The sequence below is a fragment of the Artemia sp. Qi Xiang Cuo genome, chromosome 1, assembly GCF_049724085.1.
Source record: "Artemia sp. Qi Xiang Cuo chromosome 1, ASM4972408v1, whole genome shotgun sequence".
Lineage (NCBI taxonomy): Eukaryota > Metazoa > Arthropoda > Branchiopoda > Anostraca > Artemiidae > Artemia > Artemia sp. Qi Xiang Cuo.
In genome coordinates, this window is record NC_142794.1 from 46,207,842 (window position 1) to 46,220,526 (window position 12,685).

General features: G+C 34.9%; 1 protein-coding gene across 3 annotated transcripts in view; it reads left to right on the forward strand.

Moving 5' to 3' along the window:
• The window catches only part of LOC148956390 (uncharacterized), a 33,870-nt gene extending 21,403 nt beyond the window's left edge, over nt 1-12,467 (forward strand). For all 3 annotated transcript variants that reach the window (XM_089095124.1, XM_089095127.1, XM_089095132.1), the window contains exons 5-7: nt 1,576-1,802; nt 2,305-2,531; nt 11,915-12,467. In XM_089095124.1, the coding sequence (XP_088951250.1) occupies nt 1,576-1,802; nt 2,305-2,531; nt 11,915-12,011 (551 nt within the window). In that variant the 3' untranslated portion in view covers nt 12,012-12,467. The remainder of the gene's footprint in view (nt 1-1,575; nt 1,803-2,304; nt 2,532-11,914) is intronic.
• Nucleotides 12,468-12,685: the final 218 nt, after the last annotated feature.

Below are 12,685 nucleotides of genomic sequence, written 5' to 3' on the forward strand. Positions count from 1 at the left end.
CAAAAAAAACTCTCACTTTTACCTTTACCTTCACTTTTCTTCTTTCTGTTTTGTAATATTTTAATTAAAGTAATAGATTCAAAAAATGAAAAAGAATATGAAGAAACGTCTGTACTAGTAAACGCTTATTTTGCGTCAAATATTCGTGTTTTCTTTCATAAGAAACAGGAGGAATTTGGCAGTAAAAGGGAAATAATCAAACAGTTTAAAAGAAAAGTAAGTAATTACAGGGTAAAGAGAATTCTAATTTGCACAAAGTTCTGTTCTTAGTTCAGTTGGGAAGGAATTGTGTAATATATCCGAATTCGTGATCTTAAATATTATGTTGTTTGAAAAGCTGTAACCTTTTCTGTTATGAATTGCGGGCAAATAAAAAACGAAAAAAAATAAAGGGGTTTTCTAGTGTCGTAATTTCATGTTGCAATCATGGTTTTTCAGTCGTTAATGTTTGCTCACCGCATACAAATAGATGCTCTCCTTTTGCGTCTAAGTGATTATATGAGCAACCCCCCTCCTCCCAAAGGAATAATTATGTCACTAATTTGAAGTGTGTCACTAATGTCACTATGTCACTAATTTGAAGTGTGCGAATATCTCCTCAAGAAATCTCTCAAGTGAAAATCTAAAGTCACCCCCTGAAATTTTACTTTTCTGAAATATGTTTATATAAAAAGAAAATTATTGGTGGGAAACAGGAAGAATCGGTCTAATTGATTAAATTAAAATTAAATGTAACAATGTATTTTCAATCAAGATGTATAAGTACAATGTATATACATTATACTATAGATTTTTCGTTTTGAAGGTTTTGACTTATTACCAAATTTTGTGTTCTCTATATTTTTATCCTCATTAATTTAAATAGCTTTTCGATTTTTTTCCTTTTTTCCTAATTCCATGTTCCTTTAAAACAGTGAACTTTCAATTTCATTTTCCTTTCTTTCCTCTTCTGCTATTTTTTTCCTTTTTTCTAATGATGTCGCAGTATTGAATGTTTGGGCATCGTTTGTATTGTGTATTTGTGCTTCTAGCTCAAAACTAGCTTTTCGATTAAAACTTTAAGTTTAATTTTCAGAAACTTGTGTGTGTTTAAAACTTAAATTCTAAACTCATATAGAACCATACTGTCACCTCTCAAAGGCTGTTCTAGGGGACGGCGTTTAGAAGAAATAAGCTTGTTCTTTGAAACTGTTTGAACTATTGCGACTTTTTCTTTAAAAAGAAGCAACCGCTAGTGATAACACATTGCGAGCCATTAGTATTTTATCCTGAAATTATAGTTAGTATTTATTTGCGTATTTGGCTTTTTTGCATTTTGTTTTCTTCTTTTCAAAAATTTTTTCCATTTACTATATATTTTAATCTTGTTCTTCTTCATCAAAACAGCAGCTCACCTTAGGACTCTGATGATTCTCCGGCGATAGCATCCTGTACAATATGGTCATTTTGAATTTGTTTTAACATGATTTTGAAAATACATTCAGCATGTATTATTAGATCTTGTTGCTTATTAAGTTGGTATCCTCTATATAAAGCTTAAAAATGATTATTATTTTAAATCTTATTATCTTTTAGAAATAGATTTTTTCACTACTGAAAATAAGACTGACTATGACCATACCCAGCGATTGTTTGATAGTATTCACGAGACCTTGGATGATGTAGATGCTTGTATTGAACAAAGTTTTCATTTTCCACCGACTGAAGTGATGAAAAATCAGTCTAATTCAAATGGTGCACAAACTGGAGAGCAGTTTTTGGCTGAAACAGAACCCCCCGAAACATCGAAATCCCGTGAAAAGGTGATTCATTTTGTGTATTTATAAGAAATGGCCACATAAAAAGGGAGAAATGTTACATAACATGTGTGTAACCAAGTTTTTCTGGGGTCGTTGACTACCAAGTAACAACCCAGTCACTTGGTAGGATACTTAAGTTCGTATATGCCTTTAGTACGACATGCTTCAAATAAGCTCCCATACTGTACTTATTTTGGCTGATATACGCGACCTTTTTTCAATGTCAATACAATCCATCTGTTTCAATAGCCAGTTTCCATAATCCATCAGACAGTTTCCATAAAATAAAGCTATCTTATTTTCGTGCAGGTTACTCATTCTTCCGGTCTTACTAGACCCTCCAATAAAATTCATCCAAAATTAAATTAATATCCGCCAAATGTAAAATCAGGATGTTCTATGAATCTTCAAGCTATTGCTGAAATGCTCTAAAAATTGGTTTTTGCTATTGAGAACCTCAAATGATGGATAAATTACATTGTTTAATAATTTTTCTTCTTTATAGCCTCGAATGTTAACAAAAGAGAAATATGCCAATTTTCATCAGATCTCAACCCAGTCAAAGCCAACGAAGCCCAAGCTTTCCCTTTACGATGATTTTAGTCAGAAACATGTGTCCAAGATTTTGGGAAAAGAAATCACTTGTCCGAAAAAGGTGGAATTTCCAGTTCAAACGAAGATCAATAATTTTTTTCCTCATGTTGAAATGAGAAGCTTTTCTAACAGAGCCAGGTAAGAATGGTAAAAGGAATAAGTTATTTTTAGTTTTCCAGTATCTGCGTTTTTCTGTTTCTTTTTATCTGTTTTTTATTTTGCTCTTTAATCATGAAATTTTCTACAAAATTACTATTTGTACTGGTATTTTTAATTAAACTTCTTTTCATAAACTCCTGACGCTCAAGGGCCTTACTCTAGGTCCTTTAACTATCCAAATGAGAAGTCTTTTATGACTGATTTCATGAAAGTTCTAAATGTCTACCTTGACGTTCAAATATAATTGTAAAGCCTTTGTTTTAATGAACTAATACCATTATTTGGGTTCCTGGCCCAGGGGCCTACAAAGATCTTGTTATTTTAGCTTGGGTGGGGCATCAGTCAGCTTGAATGAAACCTAAAAATATATACGAAACCTGTACTTCTTGTATTTTTATTTAGAACTTGATGTTGGCCTTATGATTTTGATCAGCAACATCAACAATTCTTAAGCAACATTGTAGATGCTAGAAATAAAACACCAAGCTTGATATGTGTGCTAATTGGTTACAAGTTTAGGAAACTTGATTACTACCTCAGACCATTCTCTGAATGCTCCTGAAATCCAAATCTTTTAATGAAAAATTACGTACGACAATTAAGTATCTATTGTTGATTGAAGGATCCTAGAAGGAGTCCAACCTCTCCAATATTAAATTAACTTCCACTTGAATGCTTAAGCTGACTGCACCTCGTCCAACTGCATTCCACTCATCCCAACTCAAAAACTGCCTCATCCCACGGCATTTAGCCAAAGATAACGGGCAAGTTTGTAATTCATTTAGGATTATTACGCCTATTATTCACAAAGGTTACGAGACAAGTTTAGGTCAAGACCTCTTTCTTGAATCTTTGGGTTTTCTAGCCTAGGTTTAAAACTACAAAGAAAATAACTACCTCGACGTAGGGCATTGACAACAGTTCCACATAATGAAAAACTGATATAATATTGCAGTTTTCTTGCTTCAAACGCCCAGAACGATATCTTGCCCAATTTAAGCCGTTCGTCATGAGCAGCTTTTGCTAATCTGTGTTCAGGTAAACGCAACACTTCCCCGGCAGCGCTCGAGAGCTGCCTTAGTAAAGAGTCAAATCCCTCCCGTATATTGTTTTTTTATCACTTTTTATGAAGGGGAAGTGGCTCATTCGATTGGAAATTCACAGCTTTAGTACCCTTTTTAATGGTCAAAAGTGACTGGAGGGCATCCAGTCACCCCTGCTGTTTTTGGCACCTCCCTTCTTGCCCCCAATATATCTGGTAAGAATTTTCCAGATAGCTATTTTTTAAGAATATGCTAATCGTCTAAACAATACGTCTCCAGGAGTAATATGACCACATCCCTAGGGCACGGATTGTAAATTAGGCAAATTGCCAATTGTTTACAGAAAGGTTTTATATTGCAAAATGGGGGTATGTTTGTTTTTCGGTGTCCGATTACCTCGAAGCCTTCAGGAATCGTTCCCTATACCAAGAGAAACACTATACTGTAGTGTTTTTATACTGTAGAGAGAGGGAGGGTGTTAAGTGGCCTGGGAATGCGTCAAGAATTTTTGGTCCCTGATCGGTTCAAAATTGACAGCCGTACGTAGCTGAGCCGAGAGGAGCCTAATGGAAAAAGGGCGACAAGGGTCCTCCAAAAATAGAGCAAAAAAGGGCCCAAAAAATTTTCCGATCGGCTGAAAAATTGTATCCTAAGTCCTTGGACCACCAATGCAAAACAAAAATTAAAAAAAATATATATTGGTTCCCCGAAAGAGCTACCAAGCCAACGATCAAAGATTTGTTTTTCCTAAAGGTTTTGAAACTTCACCCTTGAGTTTGTGGGCCAAGGGGATCCTAATAGACAAAATAAAATTATGTGTATACAGGCTTGCCTGAAAATGGGGCCTGAAAAGGGACCAAAAGACTTCTTTTCCTGTACAGCTTGACACAAGTCCCAGCGCCAATGAAACCCTAATGAATAGAAACGATTTTAGTTTGGGGGCATCGACCCCAAAAATGACGGCAAAATATTTTTCGATCGTGTTGAAACTTACATCCTTAAGTTCTTGAGCCATGGGGATATCAATGAACAATAAAAAGAATTGTTCGATTGGCTTGAAACTTTGATGAATTTTTGCCTTGGCTTACGGGATCGAAAAATTTTGTGGGAGGGAAGAGGGTGTTTGGGTGGGGGGGGGGGGGTGAAAATGGGTGGAAGATTGTGGCTCCTGATCAGTTTAAAACCTGCTGCCGTGTGTCTCTGGGTCAAGGGTAACCTAATGTAAAAGACAAAGTTAGTTGAAGGCATGGTCCCCAAAAGTAGGACCTTACAATGGCTCAGAACTTATATCCTTAAGTCCTTGAGTCAAGAGGACCCAAATACATAAGAAGCAAGGAACTATTAGTGACCCCCCCCCAAAAAAAAAAAAAAATGGGCCAGAAGCTTTATTCGGATGGCTTGAAACTTACACCCATGTCTCCTGCGCTAAGGAAGCCACCAATCACATGACGAATTTAGTGGCACAACCCCAAAAACTGGGGAGTAGAAATATTTTTTTGATTGGCTTGAAACTTGTATTTGCAAATCCTTGGATGGAGCTCAATTCACAAAAAAATTTAGCTCAATTCACAAAAAAAAAAGTAAAAAGAAAATATTTGTGAATTTTTTTTTCCTGTATGGATTGTAACTTAAAACAGTAAGTCCTTGGTTGAGTGGTCCCTAGGCACAAGACACATTTTAGTTTAGGGGTACGGGTCCTTCTCAAAATTGTGGCTAAAAAAATGGAAAAAACTGTCTTTATTGATTTGAAACTTTGAAGGATCGTTTCCTGGGTTAAGGGGATTATAAATTTTGCTTCGGGGGAGGGGGGACTGGAAGTGCGTCAAAACTTTGTTGTCCTTGGTCTGTTTGAAACTTGCAGCCAGAAATTTATGTGCCAAGATAAAAGAAAATTAGTGTGGGGTGATGCCAGTTACTTTTAGCCGTATCTGAGGAATATCCTTTAGTAAGAATCCTCTTAACAACCCCAATATAGTGGGTTTGTAAATTTTCCCATCCATTTTGGAACATGATGGGATTTACCCAATCAGCACCAGGGGCTTGAAAATTAGAAAATCATGTACATCTTTTTGATCTAGTCCTCCCTTATAATCTTAGATAGAAACCCATCGCCTAAATTTGTGTTAATATTGTAATCCGGCTTGGGCCTAATATTTTCTGGGTCACTCAGAGTATTTCATGCATTTGGTTAAGGAGTTCCAAACCTCCCAAATATTCTTCCCAATCTCTGGATCATTCGTTGACTTAGTAGATTTTGGGTCAATTTTCTATTTTGACTTAATCCGACTCCACCTATTATTTATGTGCTCTCTTCTCTCCATTTGTGCCAGGAGGTTGCTTTTATCAAAAACGCTTTTTATGCTTTTTGCAAGTTTTTCCCTTCAGCTGTGCTAGAGGGCAAATTATCAAGTTTTTTGTTAACGCTTGAATGTAAGTGAAGCCATTTGTTTTCTTTATATCTATTTTACTTCTTTTGATCTCATCATTGATCGTCATTAATAGAGGTACTCTCTCCATCGAATCTTTCATGCTGGGAAGAATTTGTTGTTGAATCCAACGCCCCTTTTCTTCTTTTCGTTATGAAAGTGAGCGCTGAGCCTTGGTGGCAGGTATTCCAGAAGTTCTATGGCACTCTTAATTTTTATTGGAGCCTTTCCATGAGGTCCAATGTGCCTCGGTTTTACATGATAAAATTATTCGAGATTTTTTCTTTTCTATAGAATTTCACCTGTTTCGTTGTTGTTACTGGAGGTGGTCTTTCATCGTGATGCACATATATCGATCTAAACACCACACTTTTATAACAAATTGTATCTTTAGTTGTAAATAGCGACGAAGACCACACTGCCTTTCCATCACAAACAACAAAAGTACGAAGAACAAAAGGGAAATCTTTTTGTAAGACAGTGGAGATAATTTGAATGAATATTTCGCTGGTTGAACTTCGCTGAAGTAATGATGCTAGGATTGTTTTGAAAAAATTTCCACTTTTTTGGTTTTATTGGTCGCATGTTGTTGTGAGTCTTTTTTCTTTTATATATTTTTGTCTTGCTGAGGACGGCCCTTGGACATAGGGCCGAAATATTCATTCAAATTATCTCCACTGTCTTACAAAAAGATTTCCCTTTTGTTCTTCGTACTTTTGTTGTTTATCTTTAGTTGTGTTGGCCCAACCATCTCTGGAATAATATTATGTAATGTCTATGTATCACAGTTTTTAGAATCATAAATACACGCTCATGAAGTGGTATTTACCTCATTGTGTGTATGTGAATTCGTTGACCTTTCCCCGACTTATTTTGTAACATTACAAGGCTCCTGCTCCAATGCTATAAATGTATACATTTCTGCTAGCGGCCCCCATAAGGTTATATAACCCTATGGGGTTATATAGGTTATATATGCTGCCTGGCAAGGATTAATTTAAAAAAATGTTTTCTTTTACGATCTTTGATGAAAGTAAAGAGAGAAAAATCTTTAAGTAGCTTGCAGAAAATAAAGACGAATTTATAAAGCTCTCAATAGTCTTTTGCCAGCCATGAAATCGATAAATTTTACCATACAATTTTAATTTTTCTAAATTAAAATTGTAATTTAAACAAGCTTAAAGCAAGCTCAAATAAGCATAGTTTTCAGTAAAGTACTAGTTTTGAGAAAAATTCAAAGATCGGAAAGATCACGGGTCAGTTTATCGAAACACTTACAACTCAATAAAACACTTACTGAAAATACAATTATTAACTACTTGGTTCTTTGCATACAAAATTTACATTTGGATATGCATTAAGGGAGAAAAAGTCCAAGTTGAATCATGGAAGTTTATTGAAGATCACTAGAAAAAATATATGACAGAACAACAGCATACCTAACATCATTCACTGAAGCACGTTGGATGATGCATACTAGATAGCAGAAGGAAGGAAAATAAATACTAAAGCTACTTAATAAATACACAGATCGCATAAAGAAGAGAAGGCAGAATCAGTAGTAATATTCACAACAAATAAATATCCAAACACTGAATTGACGAATATACCCATCTTGCATCCCCACGGCCGAAATTGGAACAGTTTTATTGGGCAGCCAACAGAAATATGGCTGTCTTAAGTGACTCCAAGTCATCTCTGGAAATTGTAAAAAAAATGTCTGCAGGAAGGCCGCCTATACTGACTTTGTAGAACTAAGGTAGCTAACATTTAGCTAGTGTTTAGCTTAGGTAGCTAGTGCTGTTCGTTGGCTAACGTGGAAATTTTGTTATAACTATTGTATTAATAATGATTTACCTTACCTCAATCTTAGAGCTACAAACCCAAGTGTTAGAAATTGAGTTTCAAGAGATTAAAGTCATCTCAATAAATGGAACTACCAAAACCAAGATTGAATGTTCTAGTAACTCTTTGGGACCAAATGAGAACCACTAGCACTGTAAAATAAAAATGAAAACCCTCATTTAGCACTTTAAAAAAAAAGGAGATATAACTATGCACTGCTGTGTGAAAACGCCGAGCCTCATCCCGAGAAAAGAGAGAATTGCTAGTAAGCAATTAATTTCTGCAATCCTGAATCAAGAAGGGGAGACTACAACGTATTGCTCTTTGAATGCGTAACACTGGATATCCAAAAGGTACGAACGACAGCACTCGGACTTAAGATTCCAAATGACATCGAAAAGCTTATCTCATCACATCTTTTTGAAAATGCTGAAATGAGCCATTGTTCAGGAGATAACTGACTCCCTGAATAAAAGACTAATGAAATAGTTTTTATTGATTTTTCAATATGTGTATACTCAGCCAAAGTTTAGCTTGAAAGAAGAAATACAGGGCTTTTGTTTAACTACTGTTCGGTTTCATTCTGGATTTTGTGATTGAAATTTTTATTTATTTACTTATTGAGACTACTCAGTGACTTCCAGAAGCATCTGCCTATCCATCACATGTCACCTAGGGCCTCGGAATAAATTGCAGAAAGACGGGGAAGAATCCTGTCCCACTTTGAATTGTGTTTATTGTATTTGAACTCCATAGGAGTAATAAAAACAAACCTTTGTGGAATAAGAATAATAATGATGATATTTTACCTTATGTTGCAGAAGCTATAGGAGGCCTAGAAAGAACCCAGGGTTCACTTTGTGAAGAATAAGAAATAAATAAATGATTTAACAATTAATTCTTGAAAGGAATAAAAGTTTAATGCAATTAAAGACTAATGAAACTGGATTGATTGCTTAAATTATAAAGGTATTTGAGTTGTGGAGCAACACTGCAGTTTTCGTTGCTTTTATTTTCTCGTGGTCAGTTGATTCTAGCTCTGAAGTTGTAAGAGATGTAAACTCAAAATCTTTCCTAGCTATGAGAATTTTCAAATAGGGTAGAATAGTTTCAGTGACGTTTGTAAAATTTCCAGTACTTATCCAGAAGAAAACCGTTCAATGTCATCTGGAATCCTTAGCCTGAGTGCTTTCATCCGTACTTTTTGGATGAGAAAATCCTATTTTACGCATTTGAAGACAATATGTTGCAACCTCTTCTTGACTGAGGATTGCCGGAATTGCTTGCTTGCAAGTAAATCTTTCTTTTCTCGGGATGAGGCTCTGCTCTTTTAGACGGTAATGCATAGCTCTTCCCTTTTTTTCAAAGTCCAAATGGCTTTTTTTTTTTTTTTTTTGTTTTTACAGTGCCAATGGTTCTCATTCGGTCCCAAAGAGTTACTAGAACATTCGCTCTTGGTTTCGGTAATTCTATTTATTGAGGTGCTAATTTATCGAAAGTTTCGTTCAGGCTTCGAATCTCCAGACACTCGTATATTCTAACCTTTGGATTAGTAGCTCAAAGATTAGCTGCCTTAATTCGAATCGGCAAGAGGCTGTGGACTTCCTAGATTTAGATTTTTTTTCTAGACAAGTTAGAATTTCTTTCCAACGTAGATAGACAGATCTTGGTCTTCTAAGAACCCAGCATTAAATTAGTTTTTTAGAAATAGAATTATTTCTGTAATTTTTTTCTATTTTGAAATTTTGGTTCTGCGAATGTCTTAAAGTCTGTCTTAAGTAAAACACCCTTGCTTCGAAGCTTAACTTCTTAGAAATCATGTAACTTTGAATACTGATAGAATTCCATATTATTTCTTCGATAACCTGAGCAGAATCTCTGTATAACTCATTAATTTTTGGGAAATAATACCGGAAATCTTGATTTCAAGATTTTTTTTTATTAAAATTTTTGATTTTGTTGTTTATTATATCTTAGATGTTTAATGCCCTGAAGAGGAAGCAAGACAACTTGCACTCTCGTATATCCAAAAAATCTACTGTGCACTCAGAAATAAAAGTTTAAACAATAAACCGTGTCATGTAATTTCTGGGAAACGTGATCTTAAAAGCTAAATTTCTATATCTTAATGTAAAGCAGGTGAGTTAATGTAAAACACACACAAAAAAATTTTTATTACACAAAATATTAAAAACGATTAGTGCCAATAAAAATAGTTTCCACCTTCAAGGGGATGGGGGTGGGCTGGGATTCTTCCAATGGAAGGGTTGAAGATTCTCAGGCTACAATTTATCGAAGGCTTAATACTAATAAAAAAAAAAAAAAAAATCAATGTGGGTACAGAGTTTGACGATTACTTCTTTCACACAAAACTTATTTTAGAAGTCTTTATTTACAAATCAACCATACAATTAACAAAGTACAGTAATCATAGCACATCTATAAACGTGATACGGGAGCATGAACGCTTATTACCCTTGAGGTATAGTTGTATGTGCTGCTTCGCAACTGTGCCCCATCGGTCACAGTTGCTGCAACACTAACGGGACCTTGGCATCGGAGGTCTAGTTATTCCAGAAATTCTCTGTGATTTTTATTCCTTGATGCTATAATGATAAAAATATATATATATATATATATATATATATATATATATATATATATATATATATATATATATATATATATATATATATATATATATATATATATATGGTGTCTGTAAACTACAAATGACGTTGGGAACTTTAGAGAGGGGCGGTAGCCCTACTCTTATTGGTGGTAGCCTCTCTATGGTTTAAGTTTGATTCGATTATTCATTTTAATTTGTTCCAATACTTTTCCTTACTTTTTTTGTTTTGGGGGGGGATATTTTCTGAATTGATTTGAACAAAAGCCTACCTTTTTTACCCTTCTTTGTTTCTTCGATAAAAAAAGACCTAATTCCCTTTTTACTGCCATATTTTGGGTTGTTGCATGTAGGCCGTACGTTTGCTTTCTAATTTGGGAATTCAAAGGCTCCATTTGCTTGACTTGGCTGATTTAGGATTGCTGACTCCATAACGTAGGATTGGCAACATTTTTGTGTTGAAGATTTGTCTCAGCATTTTCAAGTGGTTTGCTTCCATGGTGGTGTTGCTTTGTAAAGTTTTGACGGATAAGAAAAGATAATATTTATTTCAAACAGATTTTCGCCAGCTCTAATAGGGCCTAATTCGGTGCTTAAGTCGAATTAAAGAAAAATGGAAAAATAAAAATAGAAGTAGCAAAGACAACAAAAAAACCTTTAAAGAAATTAAAAACAGACTTGTCTCTGCATGGAATGATTTATAAAAGGTAAACGAAATTAATGAAATATGCTAAAATTTACTATAATAAGCTCTACACGACGAATAGCAAAAATAGGGAAGAGGGAGGCGTTTCACACATTTAACATTTCAATTATGGAGCGGAGAAAAGTATTTGTTCCTATTTCTGTGTGCAGAGCTGCTTTATCATTATGAAACGTTTTAGTCAGGATATCATCTAAGCGAACGTCAGAAACTACAAGGGTAGCCACAGTATAGGGCAAGGTTGGTGTAAGCCTTCATGGAAGACCGCAAATGTATGGATAAGGCTGCAATTTGTAATATCTCAAAGAAAATACTTGTTACGTAGAAAAACAACTTTAAAGACTTAACCTCTTGGTCAAGTTCTCGCACCTCCCCCCATAAGTATAATATGCTGCATTAAAACTTCGCTTCTTGTTTATTTGGGCTATATTATCAACGGAGCTAGGCACGTGAGTATCATGAGGGAAGGGGGTCAACAAAAATAAAGAACTGTATTAAAAATTCGGATGGTCAGACAAGAAGTCGAACTTGAAACGAATATAAATTAATTAAAATGAAGATTTGAAACACACCTTTCTCTGCTAAGTGTGAACTTATATGGAGATTATATATAGTTTTGTTTTTCACATTTGAAACTAATCGGTCGTCCATTAACAGCTAGTCTGAACGGTATGACAGAAGACATTTTACAATATCTTTCTTTCATCTTCTTGTAGGCCGAACACCCCGGCAAAGTCAGAAGCGGAATCCCATTTCTTTCGAATGACCGAGCTGGCTGATGATTACGACGATGATAATCTTCTAGACGATTGATCACACCCTCGTCTCTGTTAGTTTTGGCATCTATCTATGAACTTCCTTTTTTGTTATTTTTGTGTATTTTAATGCCTCGAAAGGGCATTTCGTTGTGTAGATGGTCAGTAATGTATCCGCTTTTCCAAATTTCTCAGGAGATTTGAGGTTTATCTTACGAAGCTATTCCGGCCATGTTGTAACATAGGTTATTTGTACTGTTTTTTGGTAAAGTGATTGTTTTTTCCGTGGGTATCCATGTTGATTTTTCAATATACTGATTTTGTAGGACTCTAAAAGTTTTTATATGCCCGTAGTGCATAAAAACTGAAATTTGAATAAAGACTTTAATATTTTACTTTTTTAAATTATTATTGCTACTTTTTGTTTCTTTCGTTCTTAGTAAAACACATTTAAATGCGCGGAGTTTCTAGTTGTAAGCCTTCTTATTTCTTTGTATATTAAATATATATAAAAGAAGATTATTTCTGATGGATTATTCCGATAGCGAAGTTCAAACTTGATGGATCAAACGGCGTATTTCTGATGGATTATTCTGATAGCGACGTTCAAACTTGTAGCAATCATAAATTACAATTATCCTAAATATGAGGGTAGGGGCTAGCCGTACATTTCCGATTTTCACGCTAAATTTTGGCTTTCGTGAAAGCATCTCTTTCCTTTTACCTCTCAAG